Below are 25,814 nucleotides of genomic sequence, written 5' to 3'. Positions count from 1 at the left end.
GAGAGAGAGTGAGAAAAGAAGAGAGGGAAGGAGAGAGACAGAGGGAATGAGAGAGGAAGAGAGGAAAGAGAGAGACAGAGAGAGAGAGTGAGAGAGAGAGGAAGAGAGGGAAAGATAGAAAGCGAGAGGGTGGTATGTTTGAGGTTGGTAAGGCATATAAGGGAGGAAATAACCACTGCATACACACACAGATGCACACCCAGACACGCAGGTGCAACAACACAGAAGAAAAGAGACGGGGCCACAGAATAAAGAGCTACTTGTGTGAGGTACGGCTGAGGGTTTGTATCCAGTGCTGGAGGTTTCAGAGGAAACAGAGGGAGGATGCAGTCAGAAAACCAGGGAGGAGGGAGAAGGTAGAAAGAGAAAAGATAAGAGTGGAGAAGTAGAAGTTCTCTTCATTTACATAATCCACCCACATTATAACCACTATAGTTACTCTGCTGCTCTTTTCATATAGGGGCCTCAACTCAAATAATGTTATCCTGTTTATAGGCCTATCTACAGTATGTGCGTGTGCGTGATGTCACTAGTCTGGCAGTATAGAGAGTCAGGGAGGAGGAATTTGGGGATCTGGGATAACGGGAAACAAATGTGGATTTTCAGCCAAGGAACTCCAGGAAGCACGGAAATTCTATCTGATACAGTGGCTAGGGGAGGGGAAACACTGACGCACCAGGGGGAACTAAAACAGCGCAACACCAACCACATCACGCTATTGTGTCACCAACCTTGAAATAAAACACACACATACACAAGCTTGTACACACAAACCCACACCAATAAATACAGTGTTTTTCAGTTCTCAAATGCAAACACACACACACACACACACACACACACACACACACACACACACACACACACACACACACACACACACACACAGACACACACACGCCTTAATGAAACAAGTCGTTTCTCCAGTGGAGAGAGTGAAAATGAAGTGAAGATGATGCAATTTGTCACATAGTTAAAAGCTTCCAGGGATCTGACTGCAATAAGATGGACATACGTTTTATTTGCCATCTATATGTCAGCACGTCTTCTCAACATATTGGGAGAATCAGAATTACATCATGTAAACGACTGTACATAGTTCTTCTAAACAATAATAATATATGTTGCACATATGTTGGGTGTTAGACAACTACTCAAACACACACAAGCACAAACAACTGAGCATGAAGTGCACACACACACACACACCTGTTGCTGCTGGAGGTGCAGTAGGTCCACTGGGCTGATCTCCCCATTGTTGTCTCCGTTGGACCCGCCTTCTCTCCCTCCCCCGCTATCCAATTGGCTGCTGAGGTTGCTGACTCCATTCTGATTGGAGGTCGTAGTTCGAATGGTCTCAGAGGCTGATTCCACCATCATCACGTGGCACCTGGGAGCGAGGGAGGAGAAAGAAAGACAAACAGAAATTAGGTGACGGTGAACGAATGCAGCCATGGGTCAACGGACAACAGAGAGAGAGAGAGAGAGAGAGAGAGAGAGAGAGAGAGAGAGAGAGAGAGAGAGAGAGAGAGAGAGAGAGAGAGAGAGAGAGAGAGGGGACACAGTGTTGCTCACACACAGATTTGACTGTAGGGCCAGGGGTGAGGGGATGGGAGTGAGTGAGAAGGTGATATATGTGTGAAGAGGGACCAAAGGTAAGGGGGGAGGAGAGGGCTTAAGAGGACAAGGGAGGAGGGAAGGAAGAGGGCAGCCTGAGGTTTGGCCTGTAGGACTAATGTCAGGGAGGGGCTGCAGGGAGGGGAGATGCTTCAGTGTGATTTGAGGTTGTCAGCTGATGTTGCGGTGAACTAATACAGTTTGTCCTTTACACCACATACTCATGACTAAGCAACACATACACAGCCTTTTGTTTTTCCACATATATTCTATTAGCAGCACCCCCAGCGATCTCACCTGCTCTTGTCTCTGAGAAAAATAAAACATTAATTCTCTCCGTTGGCAGGTGGAACACACATACAGACACAGGGTTTCTCACACAACGGGCGGAATGCCTCCATATGGAATGTTGTGCCCCCCTGGCAGAAGCAAACACAGAGAAAGTTTATTTCTAAAACTGGTTGCAGAAATCAGAGATTGGGCTCATCATTAACAGTTCACAGGCCCAGCTCATCTGAAGATTGTTGTGTTTTCCAAACGTCTCTCTTGTTCCTTCACTTTCTCTCTGTTTCTGACTCTCCTTCCCACTCTCCCACGCTCACGCTTTCTCTTAACGATGGCAAATGCATCCCCGCTCCCTGTGTTAGCGAGCTTTGTATTTTCAAAAACAACAAACTCAGGAGGGGCGCGTTTTGTTGTGTTTGTCGAAGGAGAGTGTTCTAATTAGAGGGACCCTAAGAACACGCATCAAACATCCTCCCCTCAAAGACAACCCTACTCTGCGCACACACACACACACACACACACACACACACACACACACACACACACACACACACACACACACACACACACACACACACACACACACACACACACACACACACACACACACACACACACACGCACAGCATCTCTGGTTATTGTCAAAAGTTGTGCTTTTTGACAGACGGCTATTGGAGTTGCGTGGCTCTTTAAGCCTTGTCTCTATCTCTCAATTAAATTAAAGGGTCTTTATTGGCATGGGAAACATATGTTAACATTGCCAAAGCAAATGAAATAGATAATAAACAAAAGTGAAATAAACATTAAAAAACGAACAGTAAACATAATACTCACAAAAATGTCCAAAAGAATAAAGACATTTCAAATGTCATATTATGTCTATATACAGTGTTGTAATGATGTGCAAATAGTTAAAGTACAAAAGGGAAAATAAATAAACATAAATATAGGTTGTATTTACAATGGTGTTTGTTCTTCACTGGTTGCATTTTTCCTGTGGCAACAGGTCACAAATCTTGCTGCTGTGATGGCACACTGTGGTATTTCACCCAGTATATATGGGAGTTTATCAAAATAGGTATTTGTTTTTAAATTATTTGTGGATCTGTGTAATCTGAGGGAAATATGTGTCTCTAATATGGTCATACATTGGACAGGAGGTTAGGAAGTGCAGCTCAGTTTCCACCTCATTTTGTGGGCAGTGTGCACATAGCCTGTCTTCTCTTGAGAGCCAGGTCTGCCTACGGCGGCCTTTCTCAATAGCAAAGCTATGCTCACTGAGTCTGTACATAGTCAAAGATTTCCTTAATTTCTGGTCAGTCACAGTTGTCAGCTATTCTTCCACTCTGTACTCTCTGTTTAGGGCCAAATAGCCTTCTAGTTTGCTCAGTTTTTTTGTTAATTCTTTCCAATGTGTCAAGTAATTATCTTTTTGTTTTCGCATGATTTGGTTGGGTCTAATTGTGTTGCTGTCCTGGGGCTCTTTTGGGTCTGTTTGTGTTTGTGAACGGGACCAGATTGCTTAGGGGACTCTTCTCCAGGTTAATTTATCTGTAGGTGATGGCTTTGTTATGGAAGGTTTGGGAATCGCTTCCTTTTAGGTGGTTGTAGAATTGAACGACTCTTTTCTGGATTTTTGATAATTAGCGTGTATCGGCCTAATTCTGCTCTGTATGCATTATTTGGTGTTTTAAGTTGTACACAGATATTATTTTTTGCAGAATTCTGTATGCAGAGTCTCAATTAGGTGTTTGTCCAATTTTGTGAATTCTTCATTGGTGAGTGGACCCCTGACCTCACAACCATAAAAGGATTTTGATTCATCCTAATTGGTATGTCGAATTTTATGTTCATTTTGATGGCATAGAAGGCTTGTCTTACCTTGTCTCTCAGATCGTGGAAGTTACCTGTGGTGCTGATGTTTAGGTTGAGGTATGTATAGTTTTTTGTGTGCTCTAGGGCAATGGTGTTTAGATGTGTATTTGTAGTCCTGGCAACTGGACCTTTTTTGGAACACCATTATTTTTGTCTTACTGAGATTTACTGTCAGGGCCCAGGTCTGACAGAATCTGTGCAGAAGATCTAGATGCTGCTGTAGGCCCTCCTTGGTTGGGGACAGAAGCACCAGATCATCAGCAATCAGTAGACATTTGACTAAAGTTTGGACACACCTACTCATTCCAGGGTTTTCTTTATTTTTACTATTTTTTATATTGTAGAATAATAATGAAGACATCAAAACTATGAAATAACAGACATGGAATCATGTAGTAACCAAAAAAGTGTTAAACAAATCAAAATATATTTTATATTTGAGATTCTTCAAAGTAGACACCCTTTGCATTGATGACAGCTTTTGAGTCAACGAGGGGCACAATCTCTGGCTTTTGTGTGTCCTCAGTGGATGTGTGGGGGTTGTCAGGAGAGCTATCAGGGGACCTGACAGGGGGGCTGTTAGGAGGAGGTGGGATTATTGTTTTTTTATTTTTTGGCTTCAGAAGTAGGTTTAGACTGAACATTACTCACTCAGTGTTGTGTTGGGTGGTATTTCCAGGTTCCGCTGTGTTTGTTCTGCAGGTTTTGGTATGATATAAGTTTTGTTTTTGATAGTCCTTGGTAGTAATAGTCCATTCAAGTAATTTTGTCCAAAATCAAGGTTTTAGGTCTGGAATTTGGATTTGGATTGAAGGTTTTGATGTTAAGGTTAGTATCCTGTATAAGTCCTTGTGAAAAAATTCAAGTTTAAGAACTCAATACCTCTCTCTCTCTCACTCTCTCTCTCTCTCTCTCTCTCGCTCTCTCTGTGTGAGGTGAAGACAGTTATGTGTGGCCAGTAGTCTACCTCCCTCCCTCCAGAACAGGTATAGTAGCTGATCCTATGCTGTGCTGAGTGCATTAGAAGGTCTTTAAGGGTCTTCAGGCACAGATTGAGTTTCCTCCAGACTGTACAGCTCATTGACTTCATCCCACAGCAGACGCTTCATAAGCCTCTCTAACCATGAATCACTGTCTACTAGCTATCACTGCCTCTCTCTCTACCGCATACCTCCAGGAGTGGAAGAGATAGAGAGAAAGAGAGAGAGAGTTTGCAGAGAGAGTATGGAGGTGAACGAGGGTTGAAGGAGGGACCTGTCACTTTTATACAGGTAGACACACGCGTACGCATGAACAATCACACACACACACACAGGGCTGTGTGGTACACTATGGTGCTCTAATGGGTGTGTACTATGTCATATCCTGTAATGGGTGTATATAGCTATAGTAATAGGAGGTCAGAGGAGAGGCACAGGCATAAATCTACCTTTGATTAGAGCTGCGAGACAGACAACGCAGCACACACACATCGCTTTGAGTGTTTCTGGCAGAGCAGAAGAGCTTCCTGTGCAGAGGCCTGCCCTGACCTGTTACACACACACACACACACACACACACACACACACACACACACACACACACACACACACACACACACACACACACACACACACACACACACACACACACACACACACACACACACACACACACCCAAACCCCCTGCAGCTGAACCCCTGACCTGAGCGAGAGCAGGAAGAGGCATTCCCACTACCCTGGAGAGAGGGAGGGATGGATAGATGGAGGGAGAGAGGAAGAATGAGGGAGGGAGAGAAAAGGGAGGAGGTGTACAGATCAGAGAGATATATCATGTGTTTGGGATAGATGGGGAATAAAGTGTTCTCCATTTTAGTTGGGATGGAGGATAAGAGAGAGAGAATGGGACTGAACATGCCACAGATATAGGACAGCGAGAGAGAGAGAGAGAGAGAGAGAGAGAGAGAGAGAGACAGAGAGAGAGAGACAGAGAGAGAGAGAGAGAGACAGACAGAGCGAGAGAGAGAGACAGAGAGAGAGAGAGAGAGAGAGAGAGAGAGAGAGAGAGAGAGAGAGAGAGAGACAGAGAGAGAGAGAGAGAGAGAGAGAGACAGAGAGAGAGAGAGAGAGAGAGAGAGAGAGACAGAGAGACAGAGAGAGTGAGACACCCTGCTAGAGTAATATACGCTGACACACACTTCTCTCTGTTTCTCTCTCTAGTATGAGCAGGTCCTCATGTGTAATTGATGAAGCTGGGTGGATCTTCCAATATGTCCTGTTGCTACAGGTAGCTGCTGCAACGGCTCCTTAGTAAGAACTAGGGTTGCAAAGCTACCAGTCATTTACCAAAGTTAATGGAATCATCTGAAATGTTGTTAATTAACAGGTAATCTATGGTAGCGTTGGTCATTTATACTTGAATGACTTAAAACAAAAGTATTCATATAAAGTATTAATTTGATCTACTATAATTTGATATTTTATCTACCACATGGTCTGTCCACTAGACCAGAGCTCTCCAACCCTGTTCCTGGAGAACTGCCGTCCTGTAGGTTTAAGCTCCAAATCTAATCTATTGCGCAGGTGATTGTAATAACTATCTGGTTGATAAACTGAATCAGGTTAGTTACAACTGGGGTTGGAGAGAAATTCTGCAGTAGTTCTCCAGGAACAGGGTTGGAGAGCCCTGGTCTAGCAGATAGACCAAATGGTTCAAGAGAAAACAGCCTCAATGAAAAAAAAAAAAAGCATCCAATCAACAATGGCATTATTTTCAAATAACTCTGCAACTCATTCAACTATTGAAATTCTTCACAACTGCCAGCAGTTCAACACCAACAAATTTAAAAGAGACATATTGACATAAGTAAAAAATAAATAAATAAAGTCTATAAAAAATATATAAAGGATATTTAATGGTTAAAACCTCCTATTAAACACCAAAGGTTTTCCCTATATTGAAGGTTTATATTTCAGATAATGTTTTACAGCTTTGTAATTCAATGTTTATTTAAAATCATATTTATTTTATTATTTTATATATTTTATGTGATAAGGCCACACACAGGGCCAGAGATAATTACAGACACCTGTGATAATCTGAAGTACACAAAAAGGCCACTAGATGTCCTCTTACAAAGGTAAAAATAACTTGAAAGCTAAAAAGTTCCCATTAATATACCCTCCCTTTACAACCCTAGTGAGAATCTGCTAAAAGGCCTTGTAGAACGCAGGGAGGAGGAGACGGGTGCATCCCACCCGCAGACACTGATAACCCTGTATGAGTGATCAAAACTCATAAGATGGTCATCAGATCAAGTCTGGTCTCCCAGCCCTATTCCTCCGTAATGCTCTTTCCTGTCCTACGACAATACCAGGATCACTGGCTAGCTCTCTGGGAGCTATGGAGACAGGACAGTATCCTTCCAGAACTTTCTCTTCATTATCATAACTCTCTCTCACACACACACTGTCAGACACATTCTCTCGGGAGGCAGACAGGTTGTTGACAAACTGGTTAAGATTTGCAGCTCCAGAACAGGAATGAGGTTTTAGTCAACTACACACATCACAGCTTGAAGTAATACAACAGTACTGACCACTAGAACCAATAAGACACCAATATGCTGTTCCAATACTCTACAAACACATATTACAACAACACACTATGTGATAGTACACAATGTAATGCCCCAGCTAACCCCTGCTCCAAATCCTAACCCATTGTCAGTGTTTATTTATTTTACCTTAATCTTTCCATTAATCTTTCTCTCGCTTTTCCTCTTTCTTTGTCTTCTTCTATCTCATCCCTTGTTCTCTTTCAGGACAGGTTCAGATGCCTCTCTGTGGCACATCTCTGATTGGCTCTACTCCTGCACACCTGCAGTCAACTCCTCCCCCTCCCCGTATGTGTGTGTGTGTGTGTAGTAGTAGTTGTGTGTGTATATGTGAAGTGTATGCGTGTGTGTGTGTATGTATGTCTGTGTGTGTGTGTGTGTTTACAGCAGCTTACTGGGTTATTAAGTCTTTATCATGTTAAGCCTCATGTGGGAATATTTATACTGCTCCCTGAATGCCTGTTTCCTCGCCTTGCATCAGCTCCCAGGAACGCTGCTTATTAATACAGGGAACCAGGGAGGGAGGAGGAGGGAGGGGTGTGGGGGGAGTAGGGTCTGTGCCAACACATCTCCACATCTCTCTCTGTCTGTCACTCTCTCTCTATCACCACTCCGGCTCTACCTTTTTCAGTCTATGCCCCCTTCTCTTTCTGTTTTTTTTCCTCTTATCTGTCTCCCCTCTCTCTCCTTCAGGTCACTGAAACAGAGCCCCTCAGTGGAGTGTGCAGATTACAGTTCTGCTCTACTACAAACATACAAACTGAAACTCAGTCACAGGCGCGCGCGTGTGTGTGTGTGTGCGTGTGTGTTTGTGTGTGTGTGTGTGTGTGTGTGTGCGTGTGTGTGTGTGCGTGCGTGTGTGAGCACGCGTACTGGATCTGGAGTCTGAGGTTCACTAGAGCATCTCTAACACTGGTAAATATAAACGCCACAGCATTTAGATAACCCAGTCACCCAACTCATGCAGATAATACCATAAACACACTCTCACTCAAACACTAGTCCCTAAGGGCAGCTAGAAAAAGACACATATTGAGAACCTACCACCAGCATGAAGACTGCTCTGCTCTCCAGCATTCTGCTGTGTTGTCAGGCTTCTTCTATATTTTCTTAAACAGAGTGTGCATTCCAGAAATGTATATCTAAAATAAACAAACAGCTTTGTGTTTGAATGCGGTTTTCTCTACTCTGAGACCTGTATGTGTATGTGAGTACATGCGGGTGTGTAGATAAATGAATGCCGGTTCTTTGTTTGTTTGAGTCACCAGAGGAAGGACAGGGTGTGCTTATGTGAGCTAGACCGCAGGCCAGAGGGCAGGTGTCTGTATGTGTGTTTGTGTATATGTGAGAGAAAGAGAGAGAATAGTGTGTCCATATGGGCTGTCTCTGGCCAGTAAACCTGTATTTCCCTCTCTGCCCTGCACTTCCTCTGTACCCTGCCTGTCCCATCACCATCAAAGACCTCAGGCTTCCCTCTCGCGTCCACTCAGCCTGCTGATCCTCCCTCACCTCTCCACTCTCCTCCCCCTGCTCCACATTAGGACAGGCTGGAATGTTCTGACAGTAAAGGAGAGATCCTCGCTTGAAGACTGCTTAGCTGGGCACTCAACCATTCCTCTTTTATATGGGGGGGGTGGGGGGGGGGGGGGGGGCTCTGGGGATACACAGAGATGCACGCACGGACACACACACGGTCTCTCTCTAGCCATGGCACACTGCTACACTTGGCATTATTTTTCTGTGTGTGTGCTCAACCACCCAAAAGACCAACACTGCAGCACAGTCGACTGACTACCTCTCCTCCCTTCTCCCGTCCTCCTCTCCTCTGTCAATGGGAATAAAGAAAGGAAGAGGAAAAAGAGAATATCTGCGTGGCATTTTTGAGCTACTGAAGATTAGCTTCAATAAAAGAAGATGAGGTCAGAGGAAAGCAGAAATCCCCAAACACACACTTGGCCAGGTACTCATCCACTCACTCCCTCTTTCATTATTCAGACATCGCTCTCTCCCCCTCTCTTCTTTCCTCATCTGCTACAGAGTGGATATCCCTTCATTCAGCCCAGCTGTCTCTTTAGCGAGTTGATTGGTTGCTAGCAGCCATATAGCTGCAAGCTAAAGGCCAACGCTAGCTGTCTCAGGCTGCACCGGCCCCTCTCCAACACTAGCAAGTTAGCCTTTAGCGCACGGCTAAGCTAATGCTAGCTATCACAGGCTCTGTTGGCTTATAACCAGTGCTAGCAGGTGAGCTGAATTAGCTGCCAGACAGACAGGAGTTAGCAGAGAGCTTCGGGTCAAGGGTTTTCAGGCCGGCTGGACGACTTCAAAGGGCCTCAGGTCTAGAGAGAGACAGACTGTCCTGGCAAATTCCTTACCCAGCTGATTCAGTCTAACATTTAAAGGTCTTTCTATAAACTAGTGTACCAGTGAGGATTTCCTACACTAGACAACTTGTTTCAGCAGTTGATAAATCAATGTGATAATCTGCCAATGTTTACATGAATATATAAGGGGGATCATAGCTATATTCAATGAAATTCAAGTTGATTTAAACCTATGTTTAACCCTTTATCATGGTTGGTGTCTTGACGGATTTGACCAAAATGGTGTGACATAAAACATAACTTTTCTGTCCTTGCATTTATGGCAGTGTAAGTTGTTGTTATATCATATATTAATCATTAATCAGTTCAATTAGACATTGAACTTGAACCCTGTAATAATCCTGGATCTAGCTGTTGGACAGCTTTTTGTATAGACATCTCAGAAATGTAGTGTATTATGTCTCCTTATGCTGAAAACAGTTTCATGGACACACAAATCCAAAATGATGTATGTGATTGCAAAATCGAATGCTTCTAACCAAAAGAGTCACCTTACCTTAATACTTAAAACTTAAATCCTAGCTGTCATTAACATGATTCGTCAGTAATTATGCAAAATATTGGGTGTGCATTTGGTGTCCAGCTGATTAGTTAAGCGTGATATTTTCACACATCATCATCTGATCCAGGAAGTTATTTTTCTGAATGACAGTCAAGTAACGAACAGCTGTTGTGATAGCGCATATATATATATATATTCTTCAAAGAAGCCACCCAATGCCTTGATGAAAGCTTTGCACACTCTTGGCATCCTCTCATCCTCGCTTCCTGAGGTAGTCACCTGGAATGCTTCTCCAAAAATCTTGAAGGAGTTCCCACATATGCTGAGCACTTGTTGGCTGCATTTCCTTCACTGAGGTCAGGTGATTGTGATTGTGGAGGCCAGGTAATCTGATGCAGTACTCCATCACTTTCCTTCTTGGTCAAATAGCCCATACACAGCCTGGAGGTGTGTTTTGGGTCATTGTCCTGTTGAAAAACAAATGATAGTTCCACTAAGCGCAAACCAGATGGGATGGCGTATCGCTGCAGAATGCTGTGGTAGCCATACTGGTTAAGTGTGCCTTGAATTCTAAATAAATCTCTGACAGTGTCACCAGCAAAGTACCCCCACACCATCACACCTCTGCCTCCATGCTTCACGGTGGGAATCACACATGTGGAGATCACTCGTTCACCTACTCTGCGTCTCAGAAAGACACGGCGGTTGGAACCAAAAATCTCAAATTTGGACTCATCAGACCAAAGGACAAATGTCAATTGCTCATGTTTCTTGGCCCAAGCAAGTCTCTTGTTCTTATTGGTGACCTTCAGTAGTTGTTTCTTTTCAGAAATTCAACCATGAAGGCCTGATTCACGCAGTGTCCTCTGAACAGTTGATGTTGAGATGTGTCTGTTACTTGAACTCTGTCAAGTATTTATCTGGGCTGCAATCTGAGGTGCAGTTAATTGCCGATTTCTGAGGCTCTAATGAATGTATCCTCTGCAGCAGAGGTAACTCTGGGTCTTCCTTCAGTAGTTGTTTCTTTTCAGAAATTCAACCATGAAGGCCTGATTCACGCAGTGTCCTCTGAACAGTTGATGTTGAGATGTGTCTGTTACTTGAACTCTGTCAAGTATTTATCTGGGCTGCAATCTGAGGTGCAGTTAATTGCCGATTTCTGAGGCTCTAATGAACGTATCCTCTGCAGCAGAGGTAACTCTGGGTCTTCCTTCAGTAGTTGTTTCTTTTCAGAAATTCAACCATGAAGGCCTGATTCACGCAGTGTCCTCTGAACAGTTGATGTTGAGATGTGTCTGTTACTTGAACTCTGTCAAGTATTTATCTGGGCTGCAATCTGAGGTGCAGTTAATTGCCGATTTCTGAGGCTCTAATGAACGTATCCTCTGCAGCAGAGGTAACTCTGGGTCTTCCTTTCCTGTCCTTTCCTGTCCTCATGAGAGCCAGTTTCATCATAGCTCTTGATGGTTTTTGCGACTACACTTGAAGAAACTTTCAAAGTTCTTGAAATATTCCACATTGACTGACCTTCATATCTTAAAGTAATGATGGACTGTCATTTCTCTTTGCTTATTTGAGGTGTTCTTGCCATAATAAGGACTTGGTCTTTTACCAAATAGGGCTATGTTCTGTATACTACCCCAACCTTGTCACAACACAACTGATTGGTTCAAACACATTAAGAAGGAAAGGAAAGAAATTCTACAAATGAACTTTTAACAAGGCACACGTGTTAATTGAAATTCATTCAAAGTGACTACCTCATGAAGCTGGTTGAGAGAATGCCAAGTGTGCAAAGCTGTCATCAAGGCAAAGGGTGGCTACCTTGAAGAATCTACAATATAAAGTATATTTTGATTTGTTGAACACTTTTTTGGTTACCACATGGTTCCATATGTGTTATTTCATAGTTTTGATGTCTTCACTATTATTTTAGAATGTAGGAAATAGTAAAAATTAAGACGAACGCTTGAATAAGTAGGTGTGTCCAAACTTTTGACTGGTACTGTATATATATATATACATATATATATATATATATATATATATATATATATTAAAGCTGATCTATCCCCCCCAAAAAAGGGGAAAAAATTGTTTGCTAGGAATGTCTAGAATGTGCCTTGTTCATTATGTGGGTGAAGACAGCTGTACCTGGATCCACGTAGGATCTAATATCCCTAGCTAATTGATATTGATCATCTGTTGTTGTCTGCTTGATTTACAGCAGGTCCTCTTTGGATTTAACAGACAAAGCATTAAGGTAATACATTTATGTTTTTGTGGCTCGGATTGGACAGTATACTGTGAGTGTAGGATAGACTATTGCGCAACACCCAAAGCTATTCATGTGAATTATTCTGGAGATAATGACAACAATATGATCTGCTAATGAAATAACATGACAAATACATGTTGTTTTCCATGTTTCACCTGCATTTTAAACACTACAAGGGGCTTGAAGTAGTCTACTTGAACTTGAAGCTCAGAAATTCAAGTACTGAAATAGGTCTCCCCTCCCCTGTGTCTCCCCCTCCCCTCGTCTCCCCTCCCCTGTCTCCCCCTCCTCTCCCCTGTGTCTCCCCCTCCCCTCTCCTGTGTCTCCCCCTCCTCTCCCCTGTGTCTCCCCCTCCTCTCCCCTGTGTCTCCCCCTCCTCTCCCCTGTGTCTCCCCCTCCCCTCTCCTGTGTCTCCCCCTCCTCTCCCCTGTGTCTCCCCCTCCCCTCGTCTCCCCTCCCGTGTCTCCCCCTCCCCTCCCCTTGTCCCCCCCCCCTCCCCTTGTCTCCCCTCCCCCTGTCTCTCCTATAGGAAAGGAGACTTGTGAGGAAACACGTTTCATTGCGAACCGTCACAATAATAATCTACTGTAGTTAAACGACAAATATTATGATCAAGGCCAGGGACTGAACTGACAGAGAAGGGAGAGGAGAGAGACAGAGGAGTAGGGATAGAGAGAGAAGTAGCGGAGGAGGGACAGGCAAAGGGAGCCAGCTAGAAGAGGTGTGTGCCTTGAACTGAAGGAGACAATAATAAAAAGTTGATATTAAAAAAGAACACGCACCGACCCACAACCTAAAGTCTGGACTGGCCATATGGTGCTTGGGCTTTCTGAGCATGTGTGTGGGGGTGTGTATCCGCATGTGAGTGTATGTGAGATTGTGGTTCTTTGAAGACAAAGTCCCTGTTTGCCGAGGCCATAAAGATTACAGCTCTCAGTCAGGTGGGCTTAGGAGCCATAGGTAAACACACACCACATTCCACACAGATGAGATCGCTCCGTGTGTGTGAGTGACCCAGGCAAACATTCACTCCTTCCTCAACCCCGACCCCTCTTTTTAGAGTGCAGTAAGTGATTTACCAGTTTGCCCGTAGACTGCTAGAAGCCCAGCTAGCATATTTGGTTCCATGGAAGTTGTGGGAACCCTGGAAGTTTTCCTGGAAGGTTTTATTAAAGAGAACGTAAATTATAGACTATTTGAAGATAATTAATTAATGTTCTGAGAACATGTTTCAATAAGACTTTTAATAACACTGCTAGCTTAAGTTAACCGTTTTCAACTCCAAGCACAGATAGGACACATGGAAATGAATCGTGCAAACACATTTTTTTTGTAACAGTGTCAATCCTATGATCTTCTGTTCTCTATCCATGGAAACAGTCCACTGCACCACCAGGATGGCGCTAGCATGCTGTATTTTTTTTAAACATACAGAGCTGTTGATTTGAGTCTATTCAAACACACCCCATTTCAAAGGAAACAAGTACTCATTAAGATCAGGTGTGGCCAATTAGTGGACCAACACACCTGAACACACTTAACAAGATAGAGGATAGAGAAATGTTTGTTGACGCTGCGAATGGAATGTATATGTTCTTAAATAATATTCTTAGAATATTCTTTGAACGTTACTAATGTTTTGTTGTGTTTTTTTTAATGTAAAGTTTCTTAATGTTCTGACGACATGACTTTAAATAGAACCAGGAGGAAACCTGCAGAAAACGTTATGCTGAAGTACTGAAATTCCCACTTAAGAAACAAGGTTCTCAGAACGTTATGTGTTAGCTGGGAGTGGTGCTCTCCACATACACACACACACACACACACACACACACACACACACACATACACACAGACAAATATTTGGAGAAGGAGCAGGCCTCTCACACACCTCATTTATCTTAGGTAAAATCACGAGTCCTACACTCTGAAGAATTGAGGGTTATTAGTGTGAGCGTGCATGTGTGTGTTGTGTGTGTGGAATGTGAATGTGTGCGTGTGTGTGTGAGGTATAAGGGTCAAGACATCGGCCGGTTGAACATCCTCTTGTGATCATGAGAATGAATAATCCCCTCTGCCCCCCCTCTCTCACCCTCTGCCCCCCCCCCCTCTCACCCTCCCTCCTTTTCCAGTATTAGGGGGTAATAGCAGGGTAAGGGCAGGCTATGACAGTCCACAGTGTTAATACCCAGATTGTATTTAACATGTCAGAACAGAGGTTAGGGAGCGGGGTAGAGAGGGGGAGAGAGAACAGAGGTTAGGGAGGGGGGTAGAGAGGGGGAGAGAGAACAGAGTTTAGGGAGGGGGGTAGAGATGGGGAGAGAGAACAGAGGTTAGGGAGGTGGGTAGGGAGGGGAAGAGAGAACAGAGGTTAGGGAGGGGGGTAGAGATGGGGAGAGAGAACAGAGGTTAGGGAGGGGTGTAGGGAGGGGGAGAGAGAACAGAGGTTAGGGAGGGGGGTAGAGACGGGGAGAGAGAACAGAGGTTAGGGAGGGGGGTAGAGAGGGGGAGAGAGAACAGAGGTGGTTTCTTTATTACCATCAGAAACCAGCTTGCGCGCCACTGAGCAATTAGCAGCTGGGTCCTACGAGACGCCTTTATTAGAATGACCTTCAGATGGAGCGAGAGAGAGGCATAGAGAGAGAGAGAGATAGAGGGGGATGTGGGAGAGGTGGGTGAGTTAGAGGGATGACTATACGGGTGAGAGGGTGGGCAGGGAGGGGGGAAGAGGGGGAAGAAGAGAGGGATGATGCCTAAGACAGAGGAGTCAGCTGGTCTGAGGACAGAGGAAGGTGTGATTGTGAAGAAGAGGAGAGGTTAAACGGAGGGCCACGTGGTACTCCATCAAAACTGTTATCCACATCTCTGTGACGCCAAAACAAAATGATACGTATTACACTGTGAACACGAAGAGTGATTCAAATGAGGGAAGCAAGAAAGCAATGAAGGAAGAAAAAGTCAGAAAGAAAGAGACAGATCCTGACGTGTTTGTGTGTGTGTGGTGTGTGTGTGGTTTGTGTGGGGTTGTATGTGTGTGGTTTGTGTGTGTGTGTGTGTGTGTGTGTGTGTGTGTGTTTGTGTGTGTGTGTGTGTGTGTGTGTGTGCATATTACAGCGTCGGAGAGTAACAGGTGTCACATGAATCAAAAGACAGACAGAAGATGGGTGGTACTAAAGCATCCTGCATTAGAGAGCGGCTCGCTCCCATCGCCTGTGTGTGTGTGTGTTTGTATGTGTCAAGCCTGTCAAAGTGTGTTTGGTTTTGTTTATCTCTGAAGAAAGCTCTCATAAAATAGAAGGCTTCTAAACCAAACTGAATCCCCCTTTGTTTCAGGGTTAAACGTCTGCCTGCTTGTTGTCTAAGTAACTGTCACATTAGTCTGTCAGGAATAAATTTGCTTTTTATAAATGTTGTCACAGCCTTTCATATATTCAACATATCTCTCCATGTGGAATAAGCAGTGTGATATGATATTTTCCCCCAGTCCAATACAAGGTTTGCTGTATGAATGGATCACTTGTGTGAAACATTGAGTTAGCCTTCTCTCAGCCTTGTGGAATCATTAGATCCTTGCTCCTGAAATTACTACATCCCTCTGCAAATGTTGACCTGGATATCCTACACATTCCACTGTGGCAACTCCATAAACTTAATTACGCAGATGGAGCAACCTTTCATTATTCGAGTAGGAATACCATGTACAATTCTGGACATTTAGCTTTTCTTCCCCCATTGTGGAAACGAGGCTGGACTCAGCTATATTAATTCATGTAATTGTGCTCGTCAAATGCCTGAGGCAAAAACAGATTTTTATTTAGCAAATCAAACTGGTTACGAGGTAGTGAAAACAAGTACACCGATTCACCTGGAAAACTGACTTTATAAAGTGCTGAAGTGGGATTTAAAAAACGAGGACGTAAAATGTTTTAATAAACGGACATGATATAATTTTATTAATCTGCTTTCAAGTCGGTCACTTTGCATTTCCCAGTTAATTAATAGATTGGATCAGAGAGGGTTTAATCAAATATAATTGAATAAGTCCGTAATAAAAAACAGGGCAGACTTTAAAGGAGACATGCGGGGAAAACGATAGCATGTCCACTTTTCAAATTAATTGAATTTTAGTACTTTTGAACTTGGTCCAAGGCTTCACTGCACTAATTAATTCCCACACCATATCCAAAAAGTGGCAGAACAAGATGATATCTCCCCCCCCTCACACACACACACACACACACACACACACTATTCCCTCAGTTTTTTACACCTCAAAGGGGAAAAAGCAGAACAACCAGACATACTCAGTAGTGACAGTCTATATTGTTATTCTGGTAATTGTTAGTTTTCTGCGATTCCTTTTTGCTTTTCTCCATGTTTTTGTCTTTTGGGACAAAACTAAAATATTAATACTTTCTAAGGCGGTTCTCATTGAATAAAAAAATGTCTCTTTTATAATTTAGAAGAGAAATAAAAATCTTTGTTAAAGTGACATGCATGCTAATTAATAGGAGTAGAGAGAATACCGAGAGAAGTACTACTAATTTGAAATCTACTAATATTAATAGAATAATTGATGGTGCAATATAAATAAATGAATAGAGTAATTCATTTGAAAAAGGGATGCCGTCTATTCAATTGAGAAAGGACATTAATTTCCCTGCTGAGGCCTTTATCACAAGAAGCAAAGGATGAAGGAGAGAAAGACAAACTAAACATGCACTGTTCACTTTTAAAACACATTAATATTTCACTTTGCCAATTCAAAATTCACCAAGAACAACTTGTATTGCATGTGTTTTCATTTGTACTTAAGAAAAAAGTATTTTTTTGAGGATGAAATTGCGGCCACGCTGTGAAACATTGGCTTATTTCGTTTTTAAATCAGAACCCACACCCATCCTCTTCACCCCAATCATTTACCATAACGCGATGGGAGAGAGAGGGGGAGAGAAAAAGAGAGAGGGAGGAAGAGGAGTGGACTATGTCATTACCATCTGTATTACTCCTCATTAAAATACCCACATCAAAAAGAAATACCACTGCAAACAGTGTGTGTGTGAGCACGCGCCTGTCCGTATGCAAAAGTGACAAAAAAGAACAATATAATTGGAGAAATGTATGCAGTAATAATAGGTATTCACAAAATGATAATTCATATTAAACAGGGAGCATAAAGCCAGCCTCATTTGCATGTTTTAGATTATATGCATTTGAAAAGTAATTTCCGCGGGGCATATGAATGACATTAATTCCCGCGCGGGTTCTGCTATAGACCTCAAACTATCAAACACTCAAACATTTAACAGATGAAAAAAAGTGCCTGGTGCGTTGGCAAGAGGAGATTTCAAGGTTAAAGTATTTGAATGTGATTTTTAAAGTTCTGTCTTGATTTGTTTAAAGTAGCTCCTCGCCTAGTTAAGAGTTCCATTAACTGGGAGTCGGGCCGAGGCTTGGTTTAAACTGTGTTCTCTATGTGTGTGTGTGTGTGTGTGTGTGTGTGTGTGTGTGTGTGTGTGTGTGTGTGTGTGTGTTTCCCTTCGTACCAGCTAGAGACACCTCTCCTCCTTAACCACCTTCATTTCCTCAGTAATAACCCTGGCTAACTATGTCTGACTGTCTGACTCACAATGTACTGGATGTGTGTGGACCTGGTCTCCTGCTTTACTGGACAACCACATACTAATTGAAAGCCCATTACAGACCAACACTAGACCTGACTAAACCGAGACTAAACCCAGGCTCTGGCCCTGAGGAAGATGACTGCATGAGACATGAAGAAGAGAAGGAGAAATAGTAGAGGAAAGAGGAGAAGAAACGAAGGAAAGGAAAGAGGGAAAGAGAGAGAAAGGGAAAAGAAAGATGAAGACAGAAAGAGAGAGTGTGTATAAGAGAGCGGATCCCTTTATACCAGTGTCCATTAGGATAGAGAGAGGGGGGAGAGACAGAGGAAGACCCCAGGGCAGGAAACAGTGTGAATGTGTGCCTGGCTGCAGTGGAAAACCGGCCACAGACACACAGCACTCCACATTCTTCTCCTATTAGAGAATCTGCTCTCCAGCCACACTGACTCATTACTGTGTGTGTGTGTGTGTGTGTGTGTGTGTGTGTGTGTGGAGTCAGGCGTATATCGGAGCGACCAGACAGCACACACCATCAAGATGTCCCCCACCTGTTAGTCTAAGTTAGTCTTGGCCCACATACAAAGTAGGGAGAGTTGGGAGAACAGGGGGGAGAGGAAAGAACAGACTAGACAAAACAAAGAGAAGAGAAAAGACAACATGATGCATGCCTGTTGTTTGTGGTTGGTGTTACATGTGTAAACACGGCAGCCAGCTGGGAATATGGGAGTGGATGCTGACCTCATTAAGACTAGAAGGCTCCTGAACCACTGCTTCACTCACATACTGTATGGAGGAACACTTTGCTTCATAGACAATTATAACAACCACAACTAAACACACACACACAAACAACCGCAGCACAAAGTAAACACACACACACACACGTGTGAGATAAATGGCTATTCGCTAAACAACAGTAGAAAACACACACGCACTCATGCATGGTTCTCTCTTTTACAGGTCTTCTGCCTACAGGACAGATAAACAGAGGGAGCAGAGAGAACAATGATTCAAGAGGAGGAAGATTGGACTTTTATAGCATTAACTCGTCTCTCACCCCCCCCCCCCCCCCTCTCCCTCTGTCACTCTGCCCCCCTGCTTCTCTTTTGTCTGTGGTGTCTAAGCACTCTCAGTAATGAGGAGCATTTCAGTTAGCAGACATCAGACGAGAGAGAGATGGAGAGAGCGAGAGGGGGGAGGAGGGGAGAGGAGAGGAGAGAGTAACTAGGGGCAGTAAAATTGGGCTAATTGGGGCCTGGGAAACGTGTTTGTTTTTGTCCTTGTTCTTTTTTTCCCAGTTAGTCACTGCAGATCTGTTCATCTCAACCACACCAGGAGTCACTGCAGATCTGTTCATCTCAACCACACCAGGAGTCACTGCAGATCTGTTCATCTCAACCACACCAGGAGTCACTGCAGATCTGTTCATCTCAACCACACCAGGAGTCACTGCAGATCTGTTCATCTCAACCACACCAGGAGTCACAACAGATCTGCTCATCTCAACCACACCAGGAGTCACTGCAGATCTGTTCATCTCAACCACACCAGGAGTCACTGCAGATCTGTTCATCTCAACCACACCAAGAGTCACTGCAGATCTGTTCATCTCAACCACACCAGGAGTCACTGCAGATCTGTTCATCTCAACCACACCAGGAGTCACTGCAGATCTGTTCATCTCAACCACACCAGGAGTCACTGCAGATCTGTTCATCTAAACCACACCAGGAGTCACTGCAGATCTGTTCATCTCAACCACACCAGGAGTCACTGCAGATCTGTTCATCTCAACCACACCAGGAGTCACTGCAGATCTGTTCATCTGAACCACACCAGGAGTCACTGCAGATCTGTTCATCTCAACCACTCCAGGAGTCACTGCAGATCTGTTCATCTCAACCACACCAGGAGTCACTGCAGATCTGTTCATCTGAACCACACCAGGAGTCACTGCAGATCTGTTCATCTCAACCACACCAGGAGTCACTGCAGATCTGTTCATCTCAACCACACCAGGAGTCACTGCAGATCTGTTCATCTCAACCACACCAGGAGTCACTGCAGATCTGTTCATCTCAACCACACCAGGAGTCACTGCAGATCTGTTCATCTCAACCACACCAGGAGTCACTGCAGATCTGTTCATCTCAACCACACCAGGAGTCACTGCAGATCTGTTCATCTGAACCACACCAGGAGTCACTGCAGATCTGTTCATCTCAACCACACCAGGAGGAAATAAAAATGAAAAGAGGATTATATTATTAAGACATAATTCATGACTGGGTGAAAGATGCCTTGACACCCACACAACTGTGCGCACACACACATTCACACACACATTCACACACACACAAAAAGAGTTCCAAACAGCATTACATCTGTTAGTGGAGATTAGCAGTTCATGATGTCAGATCTGACAGTGACACAAACTGCAGTAATAACATCTCTATGTAAAGACACTGGAGATAAGCTGCTTGGAGCTTGCCTAGCATAGCCTCACATCACATTCTTGTGACTCTAAACCAAGCCAAAGCACCACCTCACCATGCTCTATCAATAAAATTATAAATACAGAGCATTAACTGACACACACATAAGAAACTAACATGGCAGATCAATGTTATGAGCAATTTGGACAAACTGCTGCTAAGCACACACCTCCCTGGGCTCAGATCGTTCAGCTAATGGAGGAGTCTGCTGTGGCCTCTGAGGCCCTTACTGACCAAACAGGCCCTGAGGTTTATACCCCTCTGTCTCTCTCTCTCTCCATCCCTCCACCCAGGGGTTATATTGACCTCTGATTTTTCAATTAAAAACAGTGATTTCTTATTGTTGGACATAGGAGGGCTTGTATTCTGTGCATGTGCGTGAAAGGCACAGCTTGACCGTTTCAAGCCTGTGTGATATACTGAGGGGGAGAGAGAGGTAGAGAGGGGGTAATCTCTCTCCATAAACGTGTCTGCTATCCCTCACAACAAACCTCTGACTTCTAATTCTGCTCTTCCCATCATCTGTCTTCTTTAATAACAGTGAAAAAAGCATGAAAAAAAGAGATGGAAAAAACCTGCATATTTGTCATTTCTGATTGTTTACCTTTCTCACAGCAAACAGATTTTTACATCTTCTTTTCCTGGAAGCGCTGTGCTCTGGGCTCGCCTGCCAGGCTCTGGGACGGGCTGCTAGGCTAGGCCTGCCAGGCTCTGGGACAGGCTGCTAGGCTAGGCCTGTCTGGCTCTGGGACGGGCTGCTAGGCTAGGCCTGTCTCCAGGCTTTATGATCTGGCTCTCAGAGGGACTTTTAAAGCTTTCAACTCTAAAGTCATTTCATATGATACAATACCGCTTTTGTCCTAACCACCTATGTTTCTCTCACTCACTTACTCCCTCTCTCTCTTTCTCGCTCTCTCTCTCTCTCTTAAATCTCTTGCTTGCATTCCTTTTTCTTCCTTCTCCTTTCTCTAAGTTGAGTGTATGTCGTAAAGATGCAGGCTTTCCCCTTCTCTTATTTCTTGCCCATGCGTGTTAGCCTACAGAACAAAAGGTAGACTTGTTGCATCATGACAGCCTGACTATCAAACTGAGATGACGTGCCCTTCTAGAAGCCTTTGAAGACATGCAGTAGTGTTTATGTGTTATAGCTGGGTGGAGAGTTGTGTTGGGGTTGTGTGTTGGTTACTGTGATAGGTTGCATCTGGCAAATCATCCAAGAGGCATAGCTAGAGGAGAGGAGAGGAGAGGAGAGGAGAGGAGAGGAGAGGAGAGGAGAGGACCTCCAGTGTAGCTCAGTGCTAAATTAGCCCTAGGTCCAGGAATAGAATGTAGCAGGCTAAAGGGTAGACCCCAGTAGGGAGCAGAGAGGAAGCCTCCAGTAATAGTATGTTTGGAAGGACCAACCCAAACAAGCAGCCAGGGCATGGCAGGGCTATAGGAGCAGAACAGACACTGTTTTGGTGTGCTTTAGAGGAACACACACATTAAGATACATCAAGCTAGTCTAATAGTCATAGTCACCACAGATGTGAATTCACATTCATAAAGTGACTATGACAGTTGTCTCAGTGTGCAGGGCTCTAAAGCACTCCAACGAGGCACAATGCATGTGTGCTAGTTATCCATGTATGTTTCTAAATACTGTGAAGTGATGTAGCACAGAGACTTTTCTGCTACTCTCCATATTCACACTAATGAGAGAGAGCAGACTCAGAAACCCCCACCTTCACTTCCTAATTACTCCCAAAGGACAGCGAACACACACACACACACACAGAGACACACACACACACAGAGACACACGCACACACACACACACACACGCATGCACGCAAGCACTCACGCACGCACGCACGCACGCACACACACACACACACACACACACACACACACACACACACACACACACACACACACACACAAAACTCTTCTAAAGCGGCTGCATTTCCATCTGATATTTAAATGTGTTCACCTGTTGCAGAGTGAGAGAGAGTAATAATATCAGCTCATCACATTATAAACACTAGAGCTCTGCTAATTGGTGGAACCTCTCTCTCTGTCAAACACACAGGTCAGTGTGTGTGTGTACATATGTATGTGACTGTGTGGACACTTAATGTGCATTTAGCAAACAAACATTAACACTGTTTGCCTTGCAATTAGAACCACGTGCAAGTGAATACTCTGTGGTTGATACAATACTGTGTAGCTGAACCCAATCTCCCCATTGTTATTATGACAAATTAAAATGGCAGTTAGTGGTGCTAGTGGTGGCTAGTGTTTTACATAGGTGTGTGTGTCTGTGTGTGTGTGTCAGGGCCTCTCAGGGTTGCTGAGAGTGTTGGTGATTTTACGACTGCACTCCTCCCCTGTGTCAACCAATTAACACCTTCCCACCCCCCACCCCAAAACCCACAGCCCACCACCATGGCAGGTGTGTGTGTGTGTGTGTGTGTGTGTGTGTGTGTGTGTGTATAAAGGGTCCATCTCTCTACTGTAATGGGGGGGTCTGCAGGGTCAATGGGTTTTATGGAGGCACTGTCACTCTCTTAACTGGTTTAGCATCTTTCGCCCGTAGCAGCACTTTTAATATAGGACTTTTCTAGATCCTAGCCCAGAGCTACTTTAAAAAGGCACGATACACCCATTCAACAGGTTGGCACAGACGTGTGCACACACAGCATTCCCAATAGATTCATCTGAGTACGCACACACACAGACACACATACTCATACAAAAGAGACTAGACAATCCTTGAAATCATAATAATAATTTTGTGTGTGTGTGTGTGTGTGTGTGTGTGTGTGTGTGTGTGTGTGTGTGGGTGCGTGCGTTTGTGTGGGTTGCGGGGAACTGGGAGTGAAAGATACACACACATACATACACACAAAGACACGCACAGACTACCTCCCTGCCCAGCATTTGTGGTGGCGGAACGCAGCTGGTAACATCTGGATGCATTTTAGCTGTGTTTACATTTCCAAAACGATGAAAAAATAGACACACACACACGGCCACACATGGCCACACACACACACACACACACACACACACACACACACACACACACACACACACACACACACACACACACACACACACACACACACACACACACACACACACACACAGCCTGAAAAACAGGACAGGTGCCAGAAGAGTAATAAATAAAGGAGACTGTTTAAACTCTAACGCTGTGTGCTCCTGGACACACACACACACACACACACACACACACACACACACACACACACACACACACACACACACACACACACTAGTCATTCCTCCCCATCGCCCTGCTCGAGCTCGCCTTTCACTAACACACACGGCGCCACAGCCCTGCTCCAGCAATAACTTAGGAAAACTGGAGCACTGCGAAAATATGAAGCAGCACAGGGCTGGAGAACAGAGGGGAGGGAGGAGGGAAAGAAAGGAAGAAAACGAGGGAGAGATCAATGAAGACAATGGACAGACCTATGGAAGGTTTGGTGTGGGACATGTGGTGGAGCTGTGAGTGTTGGCAGAGGTCTTTGTGTCTACCCCTCTCTTTACCTCTCTATCTCTCCCTCTCCCTCTCTCTCTCTCCAACCACCGTTCGGTTTCCTTTCTCTGTGGAGTGTGTCGGGACCAAGGACACAGAAGAGACAGACAGACTAACCAACACCGCCATGCTGTTTTTCAACTTGTTCAATTTTTCAACTTGTTCAGTACTACCACACTACCCACAGACCAGTACTACTACTCTACCAGCCCACCCACAGACCAGTACTACTACTCTACCACCCCACCCACAGACCAGTACTACTCTACCACCCCACCCACAGACCAGTACTACTACTCTACCACCCCACCCACAGACCAGTACTACTCTACCACCCCACCCACAGACCAGTACTACTCTACCACCCCACCCACAGACCAGTACTACTCTACCACCCCACCCACAGACCAGTACTACTACTCTATCACCCCACCCACAGACCAGTACTACTCTACCACCCCACCCACAGACCAGTACTACTCTACCACCCCACCCACAGACCAGTACTACTCTACCACCCCACCCACAGACCAGTACTACTACTCTACCATCCCACCCACAGACCAGTACTACTACTCTACCACCCCACCCACAGACCAGTACTACTACTCTACCACCCCACCCACAGACCTGTACTACTACTCTACCACCCCACCCACAGACCAGTACTACTACTCTACCACCCCACCCACAGACCAGTACTACTACTCTACCACCCCACCCACAGACCAGTACTACTACTCTACCACCCCACCCACAGACCAGTACTACTCTACCACCCCACCCACAGACCAGTACTACTACTCTACCACCCCACCCACAGACCAGTACTACTCTACCATCCCAACCACAGACCAGTACTACCACTCTACCACCCCACCCACAGACCAGTACTACTCTACCACCCCACCCACAGACCAGTACTACTATTCTACCACCCCACCCACAGACCAGTACTACTATTCTACCACCCCACACACAGACCAGTACTACTCTACCACCCCACCCACAGACCAGTACTACTATTCTACCACCCCACCCACAGACCAGTACAACTACTCTACCACCCCACCCACAGACCAGAACTACTACTCTACCACCCCACCCACAGACCAGTACTACTCTACCACCCCACCCACAGACCAGTACTACTCTACCACCCCACCCACAGACCAGTACTACTCTACCACCCCACCCACAGACCAGTACTACTACTCTACCATCCCACCCACAGACCAGTACTACTACTCTACCACCCCACCCACAGACCAGTACTACTACTCTACCACCCCACCCACAGACCAGTACTACTACTCTACCACCCCACCCACAGACCAGTACTACTACTCTACCATCCCACCCACAGACCAGTACTACTACTCTACCACCCCACCCACAGACCAGTACTACTACTCTACCACCCCACCCACAGACCAGTACTACTACTCTACCACCCCACACACAGACCAGTACTACTACTCTACCACCCCACCCACAGACCAGTACTACTACTCTACCACCCCACCCACAGACCAGTACTACTACTCTACCACCCCACCCACAGACCAGTACTACTACTCTACCACCCCACACACAGACCAGTACTACTACTCTACC

At 44.7% G+C, this 25,814-nt stretch overlaps 1 protein-coding gene across 11 annotated transcripts in view; it reads right to left on the bottom strand.

The window, feature by feature from the left end:
* Nucleotides 1–25,814, bottom strand: part of LOC139413462 (forkhead box P4) — a 190,873-nt gene that overhangs the window by 104,370 nt on the left and 60,689 nt on the right. For all 11 annotated transcript variants that reach the window (XM_071160883.1, XM_071160888.1, XM_071160889.1 and 8 more), the window contains exon 2: nucleotides 1,210–1,390. In XM_071160883.1, the coding sequence (XP_071016984.1) occupies nucleotides 1,210–1,380 (171 nt within the window). In that variant the 5' untranslated portion in view covers nucleotides 1,381–1,390. The remainder of the gene's footprint in view (nucleotides 1–1,209; nucleotides 1,391–25,814) is intronic.

Source organism: Oncorhynchus clarkii, chromosome 7 (genome assembly GCF_045791955.1).
Source record: "Oncorhynchus clarkii lewisi isolate Uvic-CL-2024 chromosome 7, UVic_Ocla_1.0, whole genome shotgun sequence".
Taxonomy (NCBI): Eukaryota; Metazoa; Chordata; class Actinopteri; order Salmoniformes; family Salmonidae; genus Oncorhynchus; species Oncorhynchus clarkii.
This window is presented reverse-complemented; position numbering and strand designations above follow the sequence as displayed.